Below are 21143 nucleotides of genomic sequence, written 5' to 3' on the forward strand. Positions count from 1 at the left end.
TGGTGACACAAATAAGAGCCTGATTTATTCATGAAGGAAGTATTGTGTCTTTTTTAATACGCTGCTTCAAAAGGGCTCACAGGCTTACTTAAAATTAGGTTAATATCAACACAATCACGTACACAGACATGCACACATTGTTAATATCTACATGCATGCCTGTGTACACACAAGTACTCTCTGGGACATCAACAGGAGTTGTCTGATAAATTGTTCTGATTAGATTTAAAAATTGACATTGCAGTGCATGTGTGTTTTTTCTTTAAACAGATTGCATCTCTTGAATAGTTCATCGGAGTTTCTTGAAGCATTCACATACGTGCTCTTTGTCTGGAGATGCCTCTTGTTATAAATACTTCCTTCACTTTACAAGCGTTTGTTTGGAAATATGTTGAGCAGCCATGCTCGGTTTATTTCCAAATGTCTCAACTTTGGGACCTTGGATTGGCTTATAGCCTGAAGTTCATATCTCTCCTTTTCATGCAAAGAGCCATATTTGAACAACTCGCAGAACACAAGACTGTAGTATAAAATGGCAGGCGTCCTCTGTGAAACACCCATGGCCAAATACTGTGTCTTACAAGGAGCTGTGGTAGGAGAATGTACTGTATGAGTTCAGTTTTAAAAAAAACCCCAAAACCACAACAAAAAGTTATATGCACTCTTGATATAAATTGCATAGTGTTAAAAAGTATTTTGATGTAACTGATGTCTTTTGAGATACCTGCTAAGGAGCTGTGTCATATTTCTAGATACTGTTGTCAGCTCTTGTTTTTTTCTCTCTTTTTTTTGGCCTTTTCCAAGTTGGTGATAGTGTTATGGCTAGAGTGCTAACAGAACTGAAAATAAATACAGGAACACAAAGGGTAGAAATGCTGCAACCAGGGACTAAAAGCCAGGAATACTCGGCTGAAATTAAGAAAGGAAAGGAATGACTTTACCTCAAGGGTGACTTTCCAACGCCGTTTGCACATCATCAAGAAAGGTATCAAAACCATGCCGCAGCCTGATCTTTTGTGATACAGACATGGGCTAGTACAGCAATAAGGAAGAGCCTGCTTTACAAGAGAAAATGAAAAGAGTGTCGTTTGCTTGGCCCAGGAGGCCAAGCTGTAAGCGTCCCTTAGCTGCTGAAGTTAAAAGACAGTCCAAACTAAAGGCAGGGGGAATAAACTGACCCTGTATAATTTAGGCTGGCACTAAGAGGGAGGTTTATCACTGCCAAAGCAGTATAGCTTTGAAGGAGCTTTGTAACAGGAGCAGTGAGGGGCAGAAAACTCTTAATGAGCCATGGGGTAGATCTCCCTTGGTTTCTGAATGGGTTATGTGGTTTGTGACTGGGCAAAGTGATCCTGCAGCAAACAAATGGGCACTCAGTAGGTTTCTGCCAGTGCTGATTTCCTCCTGCTTTTTTGATACACTAAAACTGAAGAGGGCTAGTAATTCTCAGGATAGCTTCTTAATTATGTGGCTGGAATATTTTAATCAGGGTTATAGTTAGGCATGGGAATTTGTGGGCAGAATTTAGCCCCTGATGTTATTAATCTGAAAACAAGCAAAACAAGAGTAGAGTACAGAATTGGATGGAGCGTCCAACTAGAGAGTATTATGGAATAAGTTTCTCTGCTCTGTAGGGCTGCAACAATCCAGACAGAGCATATTGTACACATTGTTTCCTGAGTTTCTTAGGTATTGCATGTTTAAAGTCATGAATGAAAATTCCTGCAATGGTGGGCTATCACAGCAAGGTTCATAATCAATTCTGGATCATCTCTTCTGGCATGAGTTTTAGTTTTTTCCGTTCTGCAGGGAACCTGTATCTGTTTCCTGCATCTGTCGCCCGTCCTTCTTTGTGAATGGAAAGCAAGTAATTAATTTTATTGTTGTTAGCAATTAATTACCCTTGCCAAATCTTGGAGGACCTATTGTCTCCTTCAGACACAATGTTCTTGGAAAAAAAAATCTTACTTATTGTAACCTCTTGTGCAATCTTCACTTGGATGACAAATACATCTTGGCAACGAGGAGCTTTCTGAATGAAAAATGTTGCTGGACAACCCTGTAGTACAGCAAGAACGCAAACCTCTGCCAATGCTGGTGGAGCACAGCCAGGCAGGAGGGTAAAATGGGGAAAGCCTTTCACATTGCCTACAGAGCACAGAGTGAGATGAAGTCTGTATATGCACACATCAAAATATCTGTTTACCATCAAACAAGGATTTTCCCTGTTGAGCATCTGAGCTCAAAGGTGGCCTTCCTTCTAGCAAAATCTTGAAATCTGTTGGAAAACTGCTTTCTGCCAGCGCAAGACTGGGGAAATAACGGAGAGCATGTTGACTGTGCAGCTGTCTGGTTTGGGTAGCCCACTGTAGGAAACAGCTGGGAAATACCCCCCTCCAATTTTTCTCTATAAACCCACAAATTTGGGATCCTGCAGAGTTGCCTCAGTCTGCTTTGTGGTTGATGGCCTGACTTTGGTTTTCCATTAGATCTGTCCAGAACCACAGCTGACCACTGAAACCTCATTTTAATATTGCAGCTGTAACATTAATTACAAAATTCTTAATTGTAAAAGTACATTTTCCCCTTGTAGTTTTTCACCTTTAAATTTTTCACCAACAGCTAGTGATGTCAAAAAGGTACATAAAAACCCTGCATGGAGAGATGTTTGAATCCTCCAAAGGGAATACACAGAATGCAAAGAATGAGTTGGGGCCAGGACTACTCTGTTCCCTTGTGGTTCTTGTGCACACTGCCAGCAGCTTGTGTTTCTCCTTGCAGGCTGACAGCTGGCTGTGGGGCTAGCAGAATGCAGCCAGCGGCCAGGTTTCTCAACCCATACTGCGGCTGACAGCGTTTGGCCTGGTGAAAAGGAAATGATCTGAAGCAAAGGGCCTGATGCAGTGTACCTTGCAGTTAATGGAAATCTTTGCTGACCTCAGTGGGAGCTGGATTTGATCTTGTGCCTGCTTGAATGTTTTGGTGTTGGTTATGGCTCCAAGCAGATATTTTTTTTCGTGTCTCATTTCTGGTCTTTTTTTCTTCTTCTCTTTCTCAAATGTATGTACCTTAGAGTGATGTAAAATCAAGACAGCTCTATTTAATGTAGCTGTGCACTTTTATACTTGTCCAGTGTCTGTCCTCTTTGTTTCCTCAGCTCTTCTACTGTCTGCAGTATCAGTTTGCAAGATGCTGGCATTGATTTCTCCCCTCCTTCTTGAGCCATTCTGCTGCTTCTCACAAACATCTCACCTAATCCTCTGCTCTCTAACAAGTGTAATTACTGACACTGCTTAATCTATCTTCTGCTCTTCTTCCTGTCTTTCTAAACAGTTCTTATGTCAGTTTCCAGCAAATGCAGGCCAGGCTCTGGCCCCTGCCACCAGTGGGGAGCCAGCTTCCCCTTCAGCAGGCTGCTGGAGGCCAGCCCGTCGCTGCCTTGCACTAGCCACGCTCCCATACCCAGCTTATTGTTGCACTGCATATAGCGAGGGCCACCATGCCCCATTAGCTAGCAGCTGCCTCGGGCACAAAGCATAGCCTCTGTGAGACCCAGCCATGCATCAGCTTGTCCTCTGTCCCTAGCGAAGAGGGGCTGGAGTGAATGGAGCCCTTTTCAGGTGGCTGCCAGATAGGAGAGCACTGCGGGTGTGGAGGATGATGATGGGGAAAACAATGCAGAGGAGGCCCAAGACCAGCTATAACAGTGCTGGAGCCTCTTGTTACCTTCCACTCTCCTGGAGTATCACATGCCCCCAGAGGGATTTGTCTTCTGGGTAGAGAATTATGATTATATGTCATCTGTCTCTGAGAAAAATGCTTTGCTTTTGTATGTGGAATGTTTATTTTTTGTTGGTTGCTCTCCATTTGCTTGGAGATGGTGCAAGGCTTTTGTGAACCAGCATCAGAAACAGGCTGTTTGTGTCTCATGATGGCTATGGGGGAAAGGGCCAAAGCTATGGGATGGTGTACAGAGGAATCACAGGTGTTCTTTTGAACCACAAAAAAACTTACTTCATTTTTTCCTGCAGTAATGTAAATGCTAAGCAAACAGGGTATGTAATGAGGAAACCCTTTGGAGGGTAGGAGCTGACCTAAGGAAAGATGAGAGGGAGTGAGCTGTGGAGCACAGGGCTGCTGCTGCACTGGGGGCTTCCAAGGATGAGATTACAAGTGGCAGATCTGCTGGTCCTCTTAGGTTATTGTACAGTTCACAGTGAAATGTATTGGGCTTTCCCCCTCCCATTATTCCCACTCAAGTTTAAATAGGAATCTCCTAACATATCTGCTGAAGGTAGAACACGCAGCTTCAAATAGACCAGTGTTGTTTTTACTCTGCTTTTCTGACATAGGCAATGGCAAAAGAGGATAAAGTAGTGCCACAGTATAACAGGAGGGAAAGGATTTTTTTTTCAGAGATGATATTACTATTCTGGTAATAAAAAAGTAACCTATTTATTGTATCCAGAAGAAGAAAAAAGAAAGAAAGAGAGGAAAAAAACATTGTGGGAAATTCTTTCCTTCATACATAATAGTTTTCTGTTGATTTAAAATTGCCCTTAGTAATGTGTTGATGCCAGTGAAACATTTCAGCTATAGGAAATATGAAACAACCACTGCTTTTCTATGAATTATGAGTCATAAATTGTATGAAAAATATTCAAACTTGCTATAGCTATTCCCCAAGCAGAACCTCTGAGTAATGGAGAAAATGCTGCCATTCTGGGGGGAGTAGAAGGGGGACTGAGCTAAGTGAAGCAAAATGCCAAGTGCCAGCTCTGTGCTAAGTGTGAATTAGTGTCATCTGAGATGATCCTCCCTTGCTAAGTAAACAATTAGTGAGTATGTTATGTGTACTTGCAATTCAGTCAAGCAAAATTGTTCTCAGATGATACGGGAAAGGGGCATACATACATGTTGGGGCTACCTGACTGCTCGCCAGTGTGCCGGACTGACCTTTGGGAGGGCAGTGCACTTGTGCCAACCCAGCTGTCACATTGCAGTTGGTAAGCTAAGCCAAGAAGGCACAAACTCCATTTGATTCAGCATTTAGCAGGCAGGTTGTGGTGACAGAATTCCCCTAAAAATGGCAGTAAAGTGGCAAGATAATAGGATACTGATGTTTGCAGGCAGGGCCGTGTTGGTGACATTAATTTCATCCAACTTTAGCCATCTAAGAGCTAGGAGTTCAGTTCAAATTAGTTCTCTAATCTTCTGTCACCAAAAGTCAGTTTATCTCCTGTTGTATCTGTTTTATTAATTGCCTTTTGGAGTTTATCATAGCGAGTTTCTCAGCAGCTACTTTTGACTATGTATCTAACTTCTTGATGGGTGAAGTTCAGTGAGTTGAATTCAGCATTAAAGCTCTGGATTTCAGTTTCTTCGTCATTTCAGAAAAGACCATGTAGCCCTGTGAGGATTTGCAAATTTTTCTTTGCAACTAGAGGCTAGAGTCATTGTTGAAAGGTATTCTATATACCTGAGCTATAAGTAAAAGTATAAACAAACTGCAGGAGAGTATGACCTGCTGGCTGTAGAGCAGGGGATGCTAACCATGGTTGTGCTAGTTTAACTAGAGCATTTCTATTTGCCCTAGTTTTAGTTTTCAGTTGTGTGTCTGGCACCCATATTAACTTCTCAGTGATGGATGTGTGCCCAATAAAATACAGCTAAAAAGACTAACAATGTGACATGCAGTTTGGTAGGCCTAGTCATTTTCCAAACAGATAGTGAATGATGTCCCGGCTGTACTGAAAACAGCAGTCTTTTTTCCCCATTGACTCTAGTCAGCAGAAATCAACCTCTGCCTAATTAGCATCTGTGAAAGGGTAAAGCTTTTACTATGTTCAGGTGTGACTGAGACATGCTGTCAAGTATCAAAAGCTAAAGATTCTATTTCATCCTATGTCAAACTATGCTGTCTTTTCCAGACCTGATTCAAAGTTTATTTTAAGGAATCCTAAAGTGCACATTACAATTTGATGCTTCTTTAATTGTCAGAGTCTGGATATGTTGTGTTTTTTGTTATTTTCTTCTTTTAATTTTTGAGTTGTATAAGGCATGCAAACGTTTTCAAAATATGAGTGCATTTGGCTTCAGGCAGCTGTGATCTGGTGTGAATTATAAAATGTTTCTATAAATGTAAGAATGCTTACTGCTCTCTGGCCTGCAGTACAGTGCTTGGGTTTTGTCTCAATGTGATTCAATTCTCGTTTGCTTCATACAGGAGATGGCTGTCCGAGCACTGAAGCAGACGGGTAGCAGAAGTATTGAAGCAGCTCTGGAGTATATCAGTAAGATGAGCTACTTGGATCCTAGAAATGAACAGATAGTACGTGTAATTAAGCAGACCTCACCAGGTAAGTGTTACCTTTTTTTTTTTTTTTTAATTGGGTTCTTTCTTCCAATAAGCTAGTTTTTGAAGTAGAGTCATTACTGGTGAGTAGTGGATTGACAGCATTCAGCAGTAGTCTTGTTGGAGACAGTGAGGTGAACATGGCTTTGCAAGGTGAGCTGGGCTGGAAGCTGAATACAACTCACCTGCTTTGCAGGGTTTGTCCATGCACATATTTGTAGTCCAGCCTTCTTAAACTGAAAGCCGTTTATCCTTCCACGCAAGTGAGTTAAATCATCTCAAGTTTACTGTAAGGGAAAAGCTTTTGTATAGGGAATTGCTATGGAGTTGTGAGAGAGCTCACTTCCCAGGAATTCATTCATGTTAACATCCTTGCAAGTAAACTGCAGAAATAGCTTGGGCCAAGACAGCAGAAGCTTTTCTGCACATCCCTGCTAGTCTGCTTCAGCTGTTTCATCTATACTACCAAACTGGAGGATTTGGGCCCTGTGTATGCCTCATCAGCAAACATCCCGCCACAGCTGACAAAAGGCCTTACAAGAGTTGTTTCCATTCAGATATTGGCACTTTGAGCACTGCAGAATGCTTTTGATCTGCGACCAGGATACACTCTGGTTTGGATAGTTTGTTACTTTTATCTTCTTTCAGTTTCAAAAATTGTCCAACCAGACAAGTAACCATCCTCTTGATTGGCTGAAAGGATGTTATCACACGCTAGTGTTACATGCTGCGGAGGGGTTAGTGGACTAAAGGTTGAGTGGATTGGAGAGCTGTTTTCAGGGGCCTGTTGCGTTGGCCAAGGAATTTGTTGCGTCAGTGGCAACATTTCGACTTAAAATGTCTGTGTTGGAGTAGTTGAAGCTAACAATCGACCTGAATACAGTAGTATAGCTTTCTTAAGTGTGGCCAAAATTGAGTTTACTGAGTGCAACTGATTTCCACACGACAAATTTCTCAGCCACCTCAGCAGCACTTTCCTCCTTGCCTTTTGATCAAATTGACAATCTTCATTGGGAAGGGTGTTAAATTTGGCATAGCTGATAGAGAGGCATGTCTGGAGGTGGGGAAGGCTGAGGAAGAGAAAGCCCATTCAATTAACAAAGAGAAATCCTTGGACAGGAAGGAGATATTCAGTAAAGCCACTTCTTTCCTGGGGGACCCCAAAGGTAGCCACATATAAGGAAGATGAAAACAGGGAAGGACCTCATTTTCCAGGTGGTCACTTTCAGGAATGGAGCTTCAGATGTGGTGGGAAAAGATGATGGTTCTGTGTAAGGAGCAGCTTTAGCTGCCCTTTCTGTCAGTCTTTGACGTCCTGTTTTATTATTTTGGAAAATTCTGAAAAACTCGTAAGAAAGTATTTCCAAGGGTGTTTGTTACCCTGCAGGATGACCATCTGACAGACAAAGTAGTAGTACAGACCAGTTTGCTATTTGAAGAGTTCTGTCCTAATGCATGCACAAATGTGGCCTCAACTAGGCTTTACAGAGAATTTAAAATAACTTTGGCAGAATTACTGATATGTATTTTGCTTTATATTATAAAGGCTTTATTCCTTAAAGTGAAAGAACACACCCAGTCCTAAAGAGCATACATTTCTTCTGAAAAGGTTGAAAAGTCTTTCTAGGCAAACAAAAATGTTGTCTTTCATTTGCATTTGGTTTTGCTTTCTTAACATTACAATGCATGCAGCTGTTTTGAATACTTAACCTTTCAAGCTGAAAATCAACCTTTGCTTTTAGGATACACAGAATGCAAAACTTAAATATCATGTAAGTGATGTTTGCCTGCCTGAGGTGCCACAGATTCATATTGATTTGTTTGATATGGTATTGCTTGTGCTAGGATAGCATAGGTCTTCTCTAGTTCATTAGGAAGCATGTAATGCTACTTGGAAACTTCATTTGCAGATTGAGAATTTAAATCTTCAGGGTTTGAATTCCATATATTGGTGTATAGAAATAGATTTTCAAATTACTCATTTTTGTCCTGCTTTAACCTCAGTAGTAAAGCTAACAAGAGTTTCAGCGTACTGGCAAGACTCAAAACTTATCAGATACTACTGTGTGACAGAGAGTTATGTATAAAAACAGATGATTCCATGAGTATTGTTGATTAATCTTAAGAATACATTCTGATCTAAAACCTTCAGAGGCAAGAGACAGTCATAACAGTTACTGTGTTGGGTGCGAATGTGTAGGGAAAAAAAATCGTCTACAACTACCACATTTGGTATCTTTACAAATCCAGGTATTTCTCCGTCACACCAGAACAGACTTACTGGTATACAAATCTAGGAGGTGGACATTATGCCTCTCTTGACATCAGCAAGATTCCTTGCACAGCTGAAGTAAGTGTCCCCAAATGAGGACAACTACTGCTGCTGCTGCTTTCCTTCATGGCCTCAGATAGGGAAAAGCAAAGTCAGCTTGCCCCTGAGGCTCAGCATGAATCCTACTGATAGAGGTGACAAAGGTCTTATGGCTGCCTCCCACCTGCTGGCCAGAGTAGCCACTTCTTAGGATGCCTTGGGTTGCCTCAGCCTCATCAGTGCATCTCACTGTGTCGCAGCGGGTGAGCTATCGTAAGTGCTGTAATAAGTATAACCTCAGTAAGCACGCCCTTGTGATATCATAGAAGTAAGAGCAGCTGAGTATAGATTTCACTGTGAAGAACACTGATTATTTGTCCAACTTGATTCCGTTTCAAAACATTGCATTGTTTATGAAACTGTCGGTGTGGGGCAGCCTTTTCAATGTGCAGAGATGGTGCATAGTCCTGTCTTAATAACGTGCCTGTCCATGTGTGTCTGTATGTAGCAGGGCTTGCGTGTCAAGGCAAGGAGGCACAGCTCTGCTCAAGTGCACAGCATCCGGCCCAGCTGGGACATGCTGTAATGCAAATAATCCAAAAATCTTGCAAGCCAGTGTTCAATCCTGTTAGCTCAGTATGACTATTATTGTAGACCTTGTGAAATCAAGATTTTACAATGAAATTGTTTAGGCATAAATGGGCCAAGTCCTGTCATTTGTGAAAGCTGAAGAACCAGAAGGGAAACAAAATAACGACGGCACTGAGTATCCCCTTGTCTTTAGCACAGCCAGTGCTTTATACACCTGCAGTTTGTCCTCAGATCAAAAAACTGATGAAAAGTGCCATTAACACTTCCAATACAGGAATGCTGGTATCTTGTCTCTGCACATTCTTCAAACTAAGGTTAACATGTTGACACTCTGAAAGGTTTGCCTTCCAAACAGATGGAAGATGAGTAATATGAGGGGATGCTCTATGTCCAACACATTGGAAAGAACACAGGACAACTGTATGATGGTTTTGTTGCAAGTGAAGGAAGGGGAAACAAGGATTTTTGAGGAGAAAGATGGAATTGAGAAATGTAAGCAGATCCCCAACATGAGCAGTGAGCGCACTGTACAGATGTGGACAATGTGGTGACCTAGTAGCTTACAATAATGTTGACTTCAAGTAGTACTGACAGTCCTTCTGGGAGCTATTTTTCTTCTGTTGGTGCTGTACTTAACCCTCTGTTCTGTAGCTTCCTTCTGTCTGCGAGTAATGACTGGTAATACTGGTCCAGCTTTAAAAACCAGGCTATAGTGTAATCTGATGATTTCATAGTTGAGGAATTTGTGCTTCTATTTTCATAATTTGATAGGACTCTCAGATGATTCCTGGCATGAGCAGTGTTGTGGCCTGTAGCTTGTTATCAGTAGTAATACTTGGCACCTATAACTTTAAATGTTCAGAGTGCTTAATTTAGGTTTTGGAAGGTGTTTTTGTAATACATAGCTCCCTACACAGTGTGCGTGTGTGTATGTATGTATGTATAGATGGATGAGTAATGCAAAGTAATGGGTTCACCTGAATTGTTTCCTAACATTCTTCTGTGTTCTTTTATAAAGGAAAGGGTATTGTGCCAAATAATGTAACCCGCAGGCCGAGCTTTGAAGGATCAAATGAATCTTTTCCATCCTACCATCAGATCAGTAATGCAGCCTATGAAGGGACAGGCTTTGGAGCAGAAGGTGCAAATATGCTAACTGAAGTTCCAAGGCCATACATGGACTATTTAATCTCTACTTCACAGTCTACAGCTATGAATGCTCCTGTACAACGACCTTCTGGAGTAGGCACTCACAGCACACCAACAAGCCATCAGCAGAAAACATACCCTGCAAATATTGAGACTTCTGTGATTAATTATCCAGTGGCTAATCACAGTAGTCAAGCCTTGCAGCTGCAGGTGTCCCATGGCTCCAACAGCCAACATTACAGTAGGCAGCACATGATGGTGCAGGGAGAACCTATGGGGTATGGTGTTCAGCGTAGTCCATCTTTCCAGAACAAGATGCAGCAGGAGGGAGGATACAACAATCTCCCAAATAAAGGGGCAGTTGTCCAGAATAATTCAGGTCATGCATTTCAGCAGGCACCGGCAAGCCTGTATATGTCACATTCTCATCATAAACAGACAAGTCCTTCCTCTCATCAAATGCATGTGATATCCAGAGGTCCAGCCTTTGCTAATGACTTTTCAGACAGTCCACCACAAAATCTATTAACGCCATCTAGAAATAGCCTAAACATGGACCTCTATGACATGAATAATCCTCAAGTTCAGCAGTGGCAGGCAGCAACGCCATCACGCCGAGATTCCTTACAAAATCCAGGAATAGAGACATCTCCACGGCAACATGTATCCTTCAGACCCGATGCCACAGTGCCAAGCCGAACAAACTCCTTCAACAGCCACCAGCAACAGCCACAAGTGACAGTGTCTATAAGACAGGTTCCTCCAGGAAAACCTGATCCTTCAATTACTTCTCCAAATACAATAACAGCAGTCACGTCTGCTCATATTCTCCAGCCAGTGAAGAGCATGCGAGTGATGAGACCTGAGCCTCAGACTGCGGTGGGACCTTCCCATCCTGGTTGGTTACCTGCACAGGCACCGGCTGTGGATGGCCTGGAGATAATTGAGCAGCATGTGCCACCTGTTGGAGCAGCTAATGCCTATCAACTAGATGTGGATTACAGTAACCAGGAACTTCGGTGTCCACCACCACCGTATCCCAAGCATTTGTTACTTCCCGGTAACTCTGAGCAGTTTGATGTCAACTGCTTATGCATGGGCGTAGAGCAGACCCTCCGTGTAGTCCCCAATTCAACGTGCAATAAGGCTGAGGAGAACAGTGAGCGAAATGATAAAAGCAGCAAGAACACTAAAGCTGAAAAACCAAGCAAGGATAAAAAGCAGATTCAGACATCTCCGGTGCCAGTGCGAAAGAATGGCAAAGATGAGGAAAAGCGAGAATCCCGAATAAAGAGCTACTCACCTTTTGCCTTCAAGTTCTACATGGAGCAACATGTAGAAAATGTCATAAAGACCTATCAGCAGAAAATTAACAGAAGACTACAATTGGAGCAAGAAATGGCTAAAGTAATTACCTTTATTTTGTCATAATAAAAGCTAATGGGGGTTTAATTGATTATTACTGGTTTTAATCAGTCTAAAAATTTATAAAGGCAGACTCCACTGGAAGTAGTAGGTATCCAACACCCCTATTTTTGCTTAGAAGCATGGATGCAGGTCTGGGAGGCTGTTTGAAAAACCTGAGATGTGAAATAACATATCTTCGTACCAGAAAAGCAGGAAAGTATTAGGTTTGCTTAGGCAGGAACTTAGAAGTCAGTTTTGAGGCTGAGACACCTCTGACAATACTTTGGCAGGTCTTGCAAAACTCTGAGAAATGTTTTCCTGTTGCTCCAGTTTTTCCTTCCTGTTCCATGATAGCCCTGCATTCACCAAAGCCATGGTTCAACTTGGCAGTATATTCACTGTGCCATATTTTCAGATAAGTATGGAATACTTAACTAGAAGTTGTTTGTTGCCCACATGTAAGTAATAATATCATGCAAGTAATCATGTCTTGGCCAGCTTGAGCTGATCTTGGGACCCTTGCTGGAACTTGTTCTAGAAGCAGGTCTCAGGGAGGTGCACTTTGAGTGAGCAAGCTTTTTTCATGCCTAACTGTAGCTCTCAAACCTAAGCTGATTCACTGATGCGGCTGCTTAAAACAAAGCTGCCAAGTTCTGGTGGTTGCTGTGGCAGTTTTGGTTTTAATTTTTAAACGTAGAAGACGGGTTTTTTTCCCAGGCGTGACTAGAATATGACTAGTCTACTTTTGTATTTAAGGATAAACTCTAAGGAAAGCTATTATTAACTCATATTGGATAATAATTAACTACCTGATCTTCCCAAGCACAGTCAATTTCCAGAGTTAATTAATTTGATGTTCATGTTGCTCCAGAAAACTCAGCAGTTTGTTTGTTGAGATTAAAATTAAACCAATATGCTTCTAAAATCTCTTGAAAGGTTACCATTTTAGTGGCAGTTAATAGTTTCTCCTCACTGCAAATACAGATTGTGTTGCATTGGTTGAATTTTGTGAATATTTTCCCGAGATTGAGATAGGGAGTGATCTCTGGAGAAGTAAAAAAGCAGCTAATTGCATTAGTTCTGTTCTGACTCTTCAGCTTTCCCTCACTTCATAACTCAGAGATAATTCAGCTATAAACAAAAACAACTCCTTCCCCTAGCAACCTCATCGCTGGCTGGAATAACACAGGAGATTTTGGCTAGCTGAACATCACATTGTTCTAGAATTAACCAAGAACACAGCACACTAATTATTTTACCTTAAAACAATAAACACTTCCTTTATTATGGGTTGATGTACTTGCCTTACATTTTAAAAACAGTGTTACTTGTTTCGATTTGGCTGTTACTTTCAGTCTGAAAATTCATCCTACCTGTTTTGCAAGTTTCTGCAGACCTCTTCCATCCTTTATTCATACAGATTTCGTTTTTATACTGTAGGGATCTCACTGCATAGTATGGCTGCCCACATTCATCTTTAAAGACCTAGACTACAGACATGAAATTAAATCCATCTAAGAAGCAGCCCTGTGGGCATATGCTTGGGTCTCTAGGCTGCTTATCAGTCCACTTCAACTCCCTCCACCCTCCTCCCCATTGCCGCTTCTCACCAGGAAATAATCTTCCTCTCAGAGTGCTTCAGTTGATGCCAGTTAATTCAGGATTTTGGAAATGGGATATGCAGAAAGAAAGGGGCATGCTGCAGAGGATGAGTTGTCTGTGTATCCTGGGGATCAGCCCAGGGGTTTCTGCTGGCGGAGGCCATCAGAGGCCATCAGGAGAGGGACAGGCACTGAAGATGGCAGAGTTAGCAGCATGTAGGCTCTGTCTTGAAAGGTGGGGAAAGTCTGGTTCAATACTGCTGCTTCTCTCTTTTTCAGGAGGTCTCTCCCCACAGCCATATGAAACGTTGCTTACAGTTACTTGGCAGCTCTCTGGGGATGGGAGGTAGACAAGCCAGCTTTTTTACAGCTTAGGCGCGCAGGGAAAATAATACATTTAGAGGGGAAGTAGCACCAGGGTCTGGGCTGCAGGGGCTGAGGAGAGGCCAGACCTGAGGGTTATATGCATATATTTTGGGAGTGAAAAGGGAGAAGTTTATAGAACAGGTGGTCAGGAGATCTGCAGACCTCAAGAGTAGAGGCTGTATATAGCAGAGGAAGAAAAACAGTTTCGAAAGAAGATGGTTCCCAAGGTACTTGAGAATATGTAGGTCAAAACAAGCTTCTTAATTACAACACAAAAACCAACAGACCAAGAATCAAACAGTCAAACAGCACTCGGGGTAGGAACTGTTAACGTGAGTTCCCCTGGAAAACCGTTCATGAACAAATGGACTGCTGCATCTAGGTTTATGTTTCAGTTTAAGTCAAGCTGTACTGCAGTACGCATACATATAGTGGAGTGCAGTGGCAAAAGGGATATTTGAAAGGTGTAAACCAAATCCCATGATCAGGTTTGTGATATTGTGTTCTCCTCTCTGACAGTATTGCCCCATGTCTGTTCATTCAGTCAAATGAGAAAGGCAGACCAATCTCATATATGGCAAATTCAGGTAACAGGTTTGGGCACAGTGAATTTGCCAGTATTTCAGAAATACCTCAACAGACAGACGAGATAGCTCTCACGAATATGTGTTTTCTGATTCTTGGTTAATTTTTCTCAGAAATGCATTTTGGGAATGCTCATTTATTGTTCTCTTGCTATGAATGTAACAGTACTAGCTCTTGTGGTTTGCTTTCCTTTGTAAAGGCTGGCCTTTGTGAAGCAGAACAGGAACAAATGAGGAAGATTCTCTACCAGAAGGAATCCAACTATAACAGACTCAAAAGAGCCAAAATGGACAAATCTATGTTTGTGAAAATCAAGACTCTGGGTATTGGTGCATTTGGAGAAGTATGCCTGGCCTGCAAAGTAGATACCCATGCCCTGTATGCCATGAAGACTCTGCGAAAGAAAGATGTGCTAAACCGGAACCAGGTGGCTCATGTCAAAGCGGAGAGGGACATACTTGCTGAGGCAGACAATGAATGGGTGGTTAAACTATATTATTCCTTCCAAGATAAAGACAACTTGTACTTTGTGATGGACTACATCCCTGGTGGGGATATGATGAGTCTACTGATTCGGATGGAGGTCTTCCCAGAGCGTCTGGCTAGATTTTATATTGCAGAGCTCACTTTGGCTATAGAGAGTGTGCACAAAATGGGATTTATTCATCGAGACATCAAGCCTGACAATATTCTGATAGACCTCGATGGGCATATCAAACTGACTGACTTTGGACTGTGCACTGGATTCAGATGGACTCACAATTCAAAATACTATCAGAAAGGTAGTGTTCTTAGACTTTATTTGTGATGGTATTGCATTTCTTACTTTGAAACAAACATGTACCTCTTGGCAGAAATGCCGCTTCAGAAGACAGAGGTGGTGTGTACACTGACAAACAAAGACTATACGATGTGTGTGTCTCTCTCAGACTCATTCACTTAGTTTGTTTCCAGTCCTTTGTTTCCAATACTGTTCGATTCCTGATCAGTAATATGGCTAACCACTGCAGTAGCAGCAATTTTTCAGGTTGTACTTGTTTGGAAGGTTTATTTTGATGGTGAAATAATTTAATTGCAGATTTGAAGTAGTCCACACGCTTTCTTCTGTGTGTGCCGTTGAGGAGTATTGGCATCTATTGGCAAAAAGGTCATAAGCAATTGATATACTTAACCTAAATATACTCCATTGTTCTGTATCTCCCATATGGGAGCATGCTTCCTTGTGCTGAGACAGAGATATTTTGCTTGCTTTGGAAAACCAATTGTGAAGGGGAGGGCAGAAGGAAATGCCTTGGGTTTAAAGTTCAAATGCTGTTCTTCAGTGAGAGTAGAAGATGGCACAACTAGAGCTAGATAAATGCTTTTCTCTTTGTGTGCTGTTTTATGACCATGAATGTAAACTTTCTCTCCCATTTGAAAGGGAGCCATATCAGACAGGACAGCATGGAGCCCAGTGATCTTTGGGATGATGTGTCCAATTGTAGATGTGGAGATAGGCTGAAGACGTTGGAACAAAGAGCTAAGAAGCAGCATCAGAGATGTCTAGCCCACTCCTTAGTTGGAACCCCAAATTATATTGCTCCTGAAGTCCTACTTCGTAAAGGTAGATAACCTGTATGTTTTTCCTGTTTAAGTGAACATTGATGCTTTGAAAAACTTCTTTTTTCCTTTTTTTCCTTAAATACGCTTGCTGCTTTCGAAGATTGTCATTCTGAAGGCCACAGGCACTTAGCTCAGATTAAGGAGAATGAATTTCTCTACATACTCCACCCTTTAGCATCACATTGCTGTCATTGATGGTGGTCGTACTTTGTGTATCTGTTTATATCTACACTCTGAGGCCTTTGAATGTGACTGCTAATAAATGTGTCAGATGATGTTGGCAGTGGTATTTTTCAAGTATAAAGTAGGTTATTTGTACTCATGGAGTACAACTATGACCACTAGCAAGTTTACATAGACCAGTGAGTAGCCAGCTGATGGTTCTGAATCACTGATTCAGGCAGGCCTCTTAAATATGAATGATGTAAACTTGTGGAAACAGGTCCTCCAGAGTTCCAGCCAGAATCTTGGGGAAACCCAACAAAAAGTCTTCCACAATTTATGCTGGACACCCGGCATTCAAGAGCTCGTCTTGAGGTATTTTGACAGTGCTCAGTGGCTATCCATGCAGAACAGACATGGTCACTGTAGTAAGGAGATTAGATGTTCAAAGTTGTCTTGCAAGCCAGATCCTAAGCCTGATCTTTCTCAAGCTGAGAGATTTCCCATTGAACCCTACATCTTCCAATGACACAAATCTCTATTGCTTTGAATTCAGTGTTTAAATCCTCCATTCCTTTTTGGAGATCTCAAACATACACCTTATTTGTCTTGTCACAGCAATTAAGTGATTGAAACTGTTCCTCTGCTTGGAACTTCCTCAGAAAGTGATGTGTGGCTTTCTTCTGTTTCTAGAGCCAGGCTGTGTCTTTCAGCAGCTTTACAAACTTTCAGCAACTTTCAAACTCCACTGAACCTGGGGGGGACATCAGTTGCCAAACCTTTTTGTTACTGTTTGAGGTCAAATTTGTGCTGTGTAGTGATGTAGTTGTGGAACAGGGCACAAAAAAACCTGTAACTCCTAATCGTATGACTTCACCACTTACTTTTGTTGAGAATTACATTTCTTCAGAAAGATTCCCAGACAAGAGGATTAGATCTTTACTAGATTCTACTAAAATAGAGTTTAGGTCAGCAAGCAGAAGCGACTTTATGATGAAGCTAGATTGGGACTCCTTTATTTTTAGGTTACAAATTGTTTGTCTAGAACAGGCAGAAATCTGTGCTGTATGTTTTGATACTTAATTGCAAGTATCTCTATACACATTCTCCTTGGCTGGTGGAGGACAACCTTTTCACTTGCCTTTCAGGATACACTCAGCTTTGTGACTGGTGGAGTGTTGGTGTGATCCTTTTTGAGATGTTAGTGGGACAGCCTCCTTTTCTGGCTCCTACACCCACAGAAACCCAACTGAAGGTAAGTTGAAGCAAAATTCCAATCTGTGGTAGCAAAATTTTAACCTTTTCCCTTCTCCATGCACAGACCTATCCCCTTTGGTAAATCCTTTGCCAGTCAGTGAAGAAGGTACTGAGTATCAGACCAGGACTGACTTGTCCAACTGCATAGTTTTATAAGTCTTCTCAGCACCATTCTGATTTCTTAAGCATGAGTTCATCCATCTAAATTCCTTTGAGTACCTATCAGATTTGAGTAAGCTGATATGCCAGTGATAATTACAGTTGGCAATGTGTTTCAAAGTCAAGCAGTGAGTGGTTTTTTTATTAGAAAGGATGTATCTCATGACCACTTTTCCTCATTTACATTTTGGAGCCAAAATGAAACAATTCCTTGAAGTCATTCCATGAAGTCATGTGTAAACTGATTGTGTTCTCAAATCTGACTATGGGACCATTCAGGAAGGAATTTTCTTTTTTCAAAAAACAGAATTGCTCCTTTTATCTGCTCTCCGAGAATGTTTCTTGGTTTGTTAAAGTTATTATTAATAGCTGATGCAATCTGATCATTGGGTTCTTGAACCTCTAAAGTAAATATGCAGATTGTGAGTTGACTAGTTCTGTGTATATTTCTGTACAGTTAATGTTGACAATCAGAAGTATTCTGTTTCCAGGATCAGAAGGTGTTTAATACCTTTCTTACCTCCAGGTGATAAATTGGGAAAGCACACTGCACATTCCCTCACAGATCAAGCTAAGCCCTGAGGCAAGTGATCTCATCACAAAGCTCTGCTGTGCTGCTGAGGACAGGCTCGGAAGAAATGGAGCAGATGATATTAAGGCCCATTCTTTCTTTCACTCTATGGATTTCTCTACTGATATCCGTAGGCAGCCAGCTCCCTATGTTCCAAAGATCAGCCATCCCATGGACACTTCAAATTTTGATCCAGTTGAAGAAGAAAGTCCTTGGAATGATGCTAGCGGTGACAGTACCAGGACGTGGGATCCACTAGCCTCTTCCAATAGCAAACACACAGAACATGCTTTTTACGAGTTTACTTTCCGAAGGTTCTTTGATGACAATGGGTATCCGTTCAGGTATCCCAAACCTTCTGGCATGGAAGTTGGCCAGTCTGAGAAATCTGATGTAGAAGACAAAGGTGTGGTGGATCAGACTGGAGCTTGTCAGCCTGTATATGTGTAAATTATTGTATAGAGTACTCCAGGTAAGACTAATCTAAATCCAGTAGGGCCTTTAACTGATCCTTTAGGAGCTGATCCTGCAGTGCTTGTTAAGGTGTAACTTCAGCTGAGGTTGAAGGCATCCTGGGGAGTCAGAAGCTTGGAGGATCAGGTCCTAAAAACGGCACTCTTGAAAGTTCAGGTCAGTTTTACTGTAAATAACTTTGTTGATAATTACACTTGAAATCCTGGTCTTCACCAAAATCTGCAAGGCCAGAAGTCTGTCATTTCTAGGCCTATTTTTATTTGAGGTCAGCATCCCCCTACTCAGATTAACATTTACAGTCTTCTGCAACTGTCAGCGTTATTTTTTAAATGAATAAAGAGCACTTATATTTTGTTTATAGCGGGGGGTGGGGGGTGTCCTACTAAATTATAGGGATTAACTTTGACAAATCGTGCTGCTGTTCTTCTTTTCTACATTTTTATTTTATCCATAGCACTTATTTCACATTTAGGAAGATGCGTAAAGCTGAAGAACATGTGATGAAAGGTCTCAGTGCAATAATGTAAGAAAGAAAAAAGAAAAATGAAAAAAAGAAAACTGCTCTCTAATTTTCTAAATTTACTGATGCCATTGTATTCGCACCATGATTTTTGTTTATTATATGTATTTTCCACATTTCAAAATTGTGACATAAAGCTGCTTTATTTCCTTCTGCTTATTGGAGTATAATAGAAAGTGTGAGCAAGTGACAATTTGGGTGTGATTTCATTGTCTAGTGTGTGAAGAATGTTGCATGAGCAGTGTTTTTCTATTTGAAATGGCCTTTTCTTGCCATTCACAGGCAGGTCCTGTGGATCCGTTTTTACTGAAGGTCTAAAATTAGACCATTTTAAACCGTGTGTTGATAATGTATTGTGTGGATGGTTTCCTCTTATGATTGTATCCAATATTAATTTTGTAAAACAGATTGCAAAGGTTATAAGTGAATAGTGATTTTGTGGTCTGATGTAATAGATCATTTTAGTAAACACATATCATCAGCACACACGTTTCCCCACAAAGGATCACTAGCAAGACCAATATTACAAAGCTGGGTTGTGGCAACAGCCGAGATTGGGCTGATTCACATAGCGTGCAGCACGGTGTTCGTGGTTTAATACTAGCAGTAATGCAGAGCACCAGTACTAACAGATGTAGCTCAACGTCTTCAAAAGAGAATGTCGAATGCTGTTCTCCCGTAACACATCGAGATCCCAAGTGCGATGAGGCTGATGTTGAGGGCGTGCATCTCCACAGATGTCTATGGAACCTGGAGGTACGTGGCTTTTCCAGACGTCAGATCCCTACACATGGCTGTATATCTGTTTAGGTTCTTAATGTTTCAGGCACTGACATCTGAAAATGTTGGCATTGTGCATACGTCATTCTGTCCTGTTGTCTATAGGTAAAAATGTTGCTGTGATGGAGCACAATAGTCCTTCATTTCTGTCAAATTATAGGCATACTTTGAAATATCAATTCTTAACTATGTTAAAATACACATTTTTCTTATATGTATAAGTGAGAATTATTCAAGGTGATATCAGAATACTAAAGGTAATTAAGCCATACATATTTGCATATATATTATATATAACTAAATAAGTAAACACACACAAAAATCCTTAATTCAGATTAGTGTAACAGTCCTGTTTAAAGTGATTGATGTAATAACATTTGAGGAAAACACTCCTTTAATGTGTTTTTGCTTTATTTTATTTTTAAATCTGGAGCTTCATTATTTTTTCCGTATATTATTCCACATATTATTCCTTAATGTTTTAGCATATCCTATCCTATCCATTGTTTAGATATCTAAGCAACAACATATAAATTCATCAGCCTAAACTAAACAAAAATGATTGTGTATTTGTTTACATTTGTATGAAAGGAGTGTTCTGAGGTATGCAGTGCTTGTGTTGTGACAGTTCATGTAAGATTCAGTATTACTGCTTTTTTTTATATAGTAATGCCATTTTTTGTTATTTACATCTATCTGACATTCTTTCATGTGGTAGGTTCTTTCTCAGGAACTCAATTTAACTGTTATTTATTGATATATCATTGCCTTTGAAAGCTTCTACTGGCACAATTTATTAAAAATCTGAATGAAAATCTAAAATGCATTATGTGTTCTTGAAAAGGATAATTTCTGCCTATTTTAAGGCAGAACTTTTAATGGGTTTGGTTTTGTAACATTAGCGATGGGTTTGAGCTACAAACATGAACTTCAAATCTCACCTCTCCGTCAGCGTTTGACGTAGGATCTCTGGGTACCTTAAGACCGTTTCTTCTGTCGTCGTGGCCCTTGGCAATAAGGGGCAGGGTTCCAAGGTAAAATTTGCTTTGGTGTGACCAGGTCAGTAGGCAGCATAAAATTTATAAAATTTTAAAAAAGAGTCCTTTTCTCTGCAGCAGTGGCTCTGCCTGGGCAGCCACAACCAGTGTGCTTGCCCCCTCTGGCTGTTGCCTCTGTTGTGTTTCTAAAATGTAAATAATTCACCTGCAAATACAGAATCTTTGCAACTAAGCAAAAACAAGAGAAACTAGCCC

The 21143-nt window shown here is 41.0% G+C and overlaps 1 protein-coding gene across 1 annotated transcript in view; it reads left to right on the plus strand.

Annotated features, from left to right (window-relative positions):
- The window catches only part of LATS2 (large tumor suppressor kinase 2), a 49255-nt gene extending 28543 nt beyond the window's left edge, over window positions 1-20712 (plus strand). The window contains exons 3-8 of the mRNA XM_005229704.4: window positions 6227-6359; window positions 10276-11813; window positions 14565-15147; window positions 15786-15968; window positions 17278-17384; window positions 18072-20712. Coding sequence (XP_005229761.1) covers window positions 6227-6359; window positions 10276-11813; window positions 14565-15147; window positions 15786-15968; window positions 17278-17384; window positions 18072-18566 — 3039 coding nt within the window. The 3' untranslated portion in view covers window positions 18567-20712. The remainder of the gene's footprint in view (window positions 1-6226; window positions 6360-10275; window positions 11814-14564; window positions 15148-15785; window positions 15969-17277; window positions 17385-18071) is intronic.
- The last annotated feature ends 431 nt before the right edge of the window (window positions 20713-21143 follow it).

Source organism: Falco peregrinus, chromosome 4, assembly GCF_023634155.1.
Source record: "Falco peregrinus isolate bFalPer1 chromosome 4, bFalPer1.pri, whole genome shotgun sequence".
In the NCBI taxonomy this organism is placed as follows: domain Eukaryota; kingdom Metazoa; phylum Chordata; class Aves; order Falconiformes; family Falconidae; genus Falco; species Falco peregrinus.